A 6,677-nucleotide genomic window follows, 5' to 3' on the forward strand; every position below is an offset into this window, starting at 1 on the left:
ACTATAGTGCTTGTGCTGCATCTCTACCACAATCCACAAGTTTGGTAGTTTTTGTACTTCCAGTGAATGAAATCAACACTTTGGCTTTTAAAGAAGTCATGTGGTACTTATAGGGAAAAGGTAAAAAGGGCAAACATTTATGGGTTTTTCCAATGATTTCAACTTTACTTTTTAAAATTTATATTATATGGATCAATAGTGCGTAGATATTATAGATTTATGTTTTTATTAATAAAAATTAAATATAATTTTTTTTTCATGTAATGAATGATTTGTTCTAAATAGTTAAATACAGTTTATAATCTTTTGTATTTTGTTACGCTAAGAATGATTCAATTTCAGATATAATCAAACACAATTTATTCTTAGATCGTCAAATATATTTCGATTATTTCAAAATGATAGAATCATTATTTTTTTTTTTTTTTGGATAATTGAAATGTTTTCATTCATCCCAAGAAGCAGCAGGCAAAATTCCTATCACGGGATGTACAAAAGGGAAAAATAGAAACTTAGTTCAATTAATTACAACTGATTAAAAAAGAGAACAAAAACCTCTAGCTAATCAAAATTAACTATAATAATTGTTATTACATGATTCAGTTCCAAATCGTCATAATCGTTTATTTTCATGCCCTAAATATATGTAGTTTTCACTCTTTATAAAAAAACAAAAAAGAAAAAGAAAAGTTGGAATAAGTTGTTGGTCCACTACACAGATGTTTATTGAAAGAAATTGACCACCTTCTCCTTCTCTTCCTATAAATACGTAACCAACCCAACTTCATCATTGTACAACCAAATTAATTAGTCTCTTTGAGTTTGGTTTCAACTTTCAATGGAAGTTACAAAGTTGCTCTCACTTTGCATTTTAATCACTTTTCTTTGTGTCGACATAATCAACCTTAACAATGGTGGTGTCGATGCGTCTCACAAGGTTTTCCCACAGTTTCAGTCTCTAAATGCGGTCAGCGTCCAGCAAATCCACCGAACTGGCTATCACTTTCAGTCTCCCAAGAACTGGATCAACGGTACGTTTGCTCCAATTAGACAAAAGGGGCAAGCAGAAATTTCTCTTCGGTTTTTTTTTCAAGTTCCTTGATTTTTTTTATTGTTTAAGATTTGTCTATTTTTTGCTAGCCATGCTATTCAAGTTTTTATTTTTTTTTTACATTCGAGTATTTAATTTATTAATTAATATATAATTTTATATTTTAAAAAATAAAATTTTAATCGCCACTCCCTAAAACAAAATTTTTTTTTCCTGTGAATATCCTAAAATAATTTTACCCCCTTCTCTACATCCTGCCAATCTACAAACTTTTTCTTTTTCGTAGGCTTATTATTGTCTCTCTACTACTTGGATAACTTGCCAGTTGCTACATTTGACTTGTTGTCTTTTCTTCATGCATTGACTTGCTCAGGGCTTTCCCAAAAAGGCAGGCTATAGCTTGAGTATAAATTCAAATGCTATTTCTATAATTAAATTTTATTAATTTTTATTAATTAATTTTCAATTATCATTTGAATAGTCAACTAATACTAATTTCATCATTTTAATAACACTTTATTTATTTTTTTAATTTTCAAACACCCATATCATCCTTATAATTCAAAATTTCAAACTTAATTAATTCTCTTAATGACATCTTACACCAACACAATACTTTTTATTAAATTAATCATCCACACCACTAATTAAACCATAAATTACCTTAATTATTAATCATTTCTTCCTCTAAAAATCTCAACCCATCAAATCAATCCCTAATTCCCGTTTCAAGTATCAATTTACTTGTAAATTTACAAAACCAAAATTCTAGTTATTAGCTAATCATTTATTTTCACTATTTTAGTCACACTAGTAATAATATACTCATATTTTCACCACAATATAATCCATCAACAATAAAACAGCTCACAAATATAATTATTAACTATCATTAACAAGCTAAAAAATTAACTCTAACTCATTACTCATCTCGGTGGACTTGTAGTTAATTTTCTTTAATGAGGATAGCTTTTGAGGGTGTTGTGAGAACTAAAATGGAGAAAAAATCTTTCAAGAGTTTTTAAGTTAGTTTAAAGAGTTTCTCTCTCTAAAAACGTTCAGCTAGAGAGAGAAAGTGCAGAGGAAAGACTTTTTTTGGGTGTTTTGAGGTTAAAAAATGAAAGAACACGAAAAATCTTATAAAATAATGTATAAAAACATGTAATTTGGAGTCAATATGAGGAAGTTATGAAAATTTTAAGAATGGCCTCCAAAGAAGATGAAGGGTCTGGAACGGGGAGAAGAAATGAGAGGAAGAAGAAGAAAATGATAGAAAGTTAGGATCTTTATACTTTGGGTTGACCAAAGTTTCAAATATTTATGAAAATGTCATTAATAAGTTAACTTTGTCTTTTTTTTTTGTGTGTACAATCTTTTTATTCCTTTGATATTGAGAAAAGGCTCACAATAGATTAGAAATACTCCAGTTTATGAAAACTTAAAAATTTAGATTCAAGATCTAAAATTACCATTTTACTCTTAATGTGAAAATTATTTTTATTCTATTTATTTTATTATTTTTAACTTACTTGAACTTTAATAATATTTGAAAACTTACTTATAGAAGCTCACCAAAAAATAACAAAATTACTCTTAATCCACATCACCATTCCTACCTCAAATTACGCGTCTATAAAAGTCGGAGTTTCACATTAAACGTGTAAAAGGGCATATGCAGTATAACAAACAAAACTACAAGAGAAAGGAACTCCAATATTTTTGGATACATAAATAAAAAATTGATGATTTAATCTCTAAATTTTAAAACACTAAATTTGATTAGGTATTTATTATCACTATATATGAATTTAGGTTCTTCGTTCAATCCCTTGTAACAAGAGCATTAATTTGCACTATGATGAATAATTACTCAAGCATTGTGGAGGCAAAATTTTTTTGACATTTGTTCTCTTATAAGTGAAATGTGATTTTATATAGGCACGAGAATCAAAAGATATGTGACTTAAACTCAATTTTTTAGTAATACATAGCCACTTTGATAATTAATTTCTCTTCTTAATGTTGTGGTCCTTCCAAGGTACATGTCGATATTTTGTTTTCTATAGCTTTTAAGTAAAACCACACATATTTACACTTTTAGGAAGTTCACTTTGACAAATGCTATAGTCTGATTCTTTGGTAATTTATATTTTTGTCAAGTAGGTATATATATCATCAAAGGATATTTCATTTTTTAATGCTTAATTTTAAGCAGAAACAAAACATGTTTATACTTACTAATGTTATTTGGTAATTTACAATTATTATGTGGAGCAAAATTATAGAAAGAGGTACTTATTTGGGCTAAGTTTGGTGTACTCTAGTGGGATTGCATAATTGTGAATTGGATGATAACAAGGCTGTTAAAATCGATGCAAAAATTTTCTTGTTTATACTTGTGTGACTAATTAACTTGCTGTTTTTCTTTGTCCTCTTTGGGCGTTCTTCAATGATGAACAAATCAACAACAGATCCGAATGGTCAGTTTCCCTAACATTGTCCTACAATTGATATCCTTAATTATTCTTTCCTTTCCCATGTAATTATTGTCCTCATTTAATTTTTTTATTTTTTCAACTTTTTGGTTTTCTAGCCCCAATGTACTACAATGGAATATACCATTTCTTCTACCAATACAATCCCAAAGGTGCAGTTTGGGGCAATATTGTTTGGGCCCATTCAGTGTCGAAGGACATGATCAATTGGCAAGCACTTGAACCAGCACTTTATCCTTCTCAACACTTTGATATCAATGGCTGTTGGTCTGGTTCAGCCACCGTACTTCCTAGCAATAAGCCCATAATTTTGTATACAGGACTTGATCCCAAAGATAGGCAAATCCAAAATTATGCAGTGCCAGCCAATTTATCTGATCCATATCTGCGTAAATGGATTAAGCCTGGTAATAACCCCGTGGTTGATCCTGAGCAGGGCGTGAATGCCAGTGCCTTTCGTGACCCAACCACTGCCTGGTGGTTAAATGGGCATTGGAGAATGTTGGTGGGAAGCAAAAGGAACCATAGAGGGATGGCCTATCTGTATAGAAGTAGAGACTTCATTTACTGGACTAAGGCTAAACACCCACTGCATTCAGCACCCCATACAGGAATGTGGGAATGCCCTGATTTTTATCCAGTTTTATTGTCTGGTAAAAAAGGTTTGGACCCATCAGTCTTGGGAAAACATGTTAAGCATGTGTTGAAGGTGAGCTTGGATGTTACCAGATACGACTATTATACAGTTGGTACGTATTTAAGTGATAAGGATAGATATGTGCCTGATAATACATCAGTTGATGGTTGGGCTGGCCTTAGATATGATTATGGAAATTTCTATGCTTCAAAGACATTTTTTGATCCTGCGAAAAAGAGGAGGATTTTGTGGGGTTGGGTTAATGAATCTGATACAACTGAAGATGATGTTAAAAAAGGATGGGCTGGACTTCAGGTACTGATCATATAACCAGTTGATATACCAATTACTCGGTCATTGATATATATTTAACTTGTACTCAATGCAATTTGTTTTAACTATTTTATTAATGACATAACCCAAGGCAATTCCAAGAATAGTGTGGCTTGATCCCAATCAAAGGCAATTGATGCAATGGCCTATTGAAGAGTTGGAGACTTTAAGAGGGAAAAATGTCAAAATGAGCCACCAACAGCTTAAAAAGGGCGAACATATTGAAGTCAAAGGAATAACTGCTGCCCAGGTCTGCTCCTAATTAATTTTCAACACTTAAGAATTGCATTACTTGAACTGAAGATATGATTATTTTAAACACCTTTTACAAGTGACAACTCCACTGATTTTGTTATGATATTACTCTTCACAGGCTGATGTTGATGTTACCTTCCACATCCCTAACCTGGACAAAGCTGAGCCATTTGATCACAGTTGGACAGATGCACAAGAGCTCTGTGTCAAAAAGGGATCAAAAGTTAAAGGTGAAGTTGGTCCATTTGGACTCTTGACATTAGCTTCCAAAAACCTAGAAGAGTATACTCCTGTCTCCTTCAGGGTATTCCAAACGTCAAAGAAGCATGTAGTTCTCTTATGCTCTGATGCAAGGAGGTGATACGTTGTAACTTTCTCCAGAAGTAATCACTATTAAGTCCTTCAACCTTATGTCATCAAATATCTAACTTGATTACTTTTTGCAGTTCCTCTTTGAAGGATGGGCTATATAAACCATCATTTGCTGGTTTCGTGGATGTAGATTTGGCGGATAAGAAGCTTTCTCTAAGGAGCTTGGTATGCCTTTTAATTAGCAATTAGGAAGCATTTTAATACTACACTCATTTTCTAAACCTTATTTGTAATGATCATAATTTTTTTTTTTTTTGCAGATTGATCATTCAGTTGTGGAAAGTTTCGGAGCTGGAGGGAAAACATGCATCACATCTAGGGTTTATCCTACGTTAGCAGTGCTTGACAATGCTCACTTGTATGCATTCAATCATGGGACTGAGCCTATCAATGTAGAGAATCTCAATGCCTGGAGCATGAAGAAACCTCGGATGAACACCTGAAAGAGATGGATTGTGCTAATATGACTGCTTAGTTGTCTTGTTGTAACTTGTTCCCTATGTTCAATTTAAGTGCACCGAATGATTAATAAGTTTTGCGCATAAAAATGTTTAGAGTTATAATGTTAATTAAGGTGGATGAGCTTTCATCAATAAAACTACAAGTCACCTGTTTCGAATATAGTTAATTAATACATATGATCGTTAATATATTAAAGATATAAAAAAATTAAAATACCACTAGATGTTTACTTGATAACATTTACAAAATTCATAATATTATCATTCACTGTTTGTTACTGTTCCTTAAAACAAATTAAAATTAAAATGGTGCAGACTTAGAACTTTATACCCATCACATAAAGTGATTATCTCCCAAGGTTTTCCAACTCAATGGTATTGTGCTTGATAACTTTTTGAACTCACCATTAAACTCTCTCAATTTCATAGTTGTATTTTCGACGTAAAAAGCTTCAAAATGATCTAAAAGCTTTTTTTTTTTTTTTCATATGTATAGACATGCATGACTCAATGTTCAAAACCTTCTATTTATTAAACGAATTACTATCTGCTCAATTTTTTAATTTTTTACATTTTCATTTGTTGTTAATGATAAGCATTTATATACATATGTATATATATATATATTATTTCAATTTTTTATTTTTCTAAATAAAAAAAAGTTTACCTCACTTTTTTTCTAAATTTGTTTTAGTAAAAACTCTTTTTAATAACAACAGAGTAACTTTATTCAAATAAATATTCTATTAATTAATAAAAGCTCTATTTAATAACAATAAAATAACATAATTGAAATAAATTTTAGTCCCTTAATTTCACTTTATATATATGTCTATCGTATAAATGAATATTTACTGTTTTGATATATAGAACTCTACTGACTTTAAATGAATAAATCGTTGCTTGAAGGGTTAAATTTATGTTCTGGAAAAAAATTGTTTTCGAAAAAGAATTCTAAATGCTAGATACCTAAACTTTTGCTGTTAAAAGCGTTACCAAATCTGATATTATTTGTTTGAAATTAAGTTGTTATATATTGCTTATCCTATTTAATTGAATTCCCTAAAATTAGT

At 30.7% G+C, this 6,677-nt stretch overlaps 1 protein-coding gene across 1 annotated transcript; it reads left to right on the top strand.

The window, feature by feature from the left end:
• The first annotated feature begins 811 nt into the window (after positions 1-811).
• Positions 812-5,713, top strand: LOC18598274 (beta-fructofuranosidase, insoluble isoenzyme 1-like). The gene is made up of 7 exons (XM_018120734.2): positions 812-1,031; positions 3,523-3,531; positions 3,645-4,498; positions 4,608-4,766; positions 4,890-5,128; positions 5,218-5,308; positions 5,404-5,713. Exons 1-7 carry the CDS (start codon positions 839-841, stop codon positions 5,584-5,586), a joined length of 1,728 nt encoding a protein of 575 aa, XP_017976223.2. The 5' UTR covers positions 812-838; the 3' UTR covers positions 5,587-5,713.
• The last annotated feature ends 964 nt before the right edge of the window (positions 5,714-6,677 follow it).

The sequence above is a fragment of the Theobroma cacao genome, chromosome 5 (assembly GCF_053813885.1).
Source record: "Theobroma cacao isolate CCN51 chromosome 5, ASM5381388v1, whole genome shotgun sequence".
Classification (NCBI taxonomy): Eukaryota; Viridiplantae; Streptophyta; class Magnoliopsida; order Malvales; family Malvaceae; genus Theobroma; species Theobroma cacao.

What these genes read in the sequence shown, in the direction of transcription:
- LOC18598274 (XM_018120734.2), top strand. Translation starts at nt 839, where the DNA reads ATGGAAGTTACAAAGTTGCTCTCACTTTGCATTTTAATCACTTTTCTT. An exon ending in AAGGAATAACTGCTGCCCAG is followed by an intron (nt 4,767 to 4,889) that starts GTCTGCTCCTAA and finishes TACTCTTCACAG; the next exon opens with GCTGATGTTGATGTTACCTT. An exon ending in AGCTTTCTCTAAGGAGCTTG is followed by an intron (nt 5,309 to 5,403) that starts GTATGCCTTTTA and finishes TTTTTTTTGCAG; the next exon opens with ATTGATCATTCAGTTGTGGA.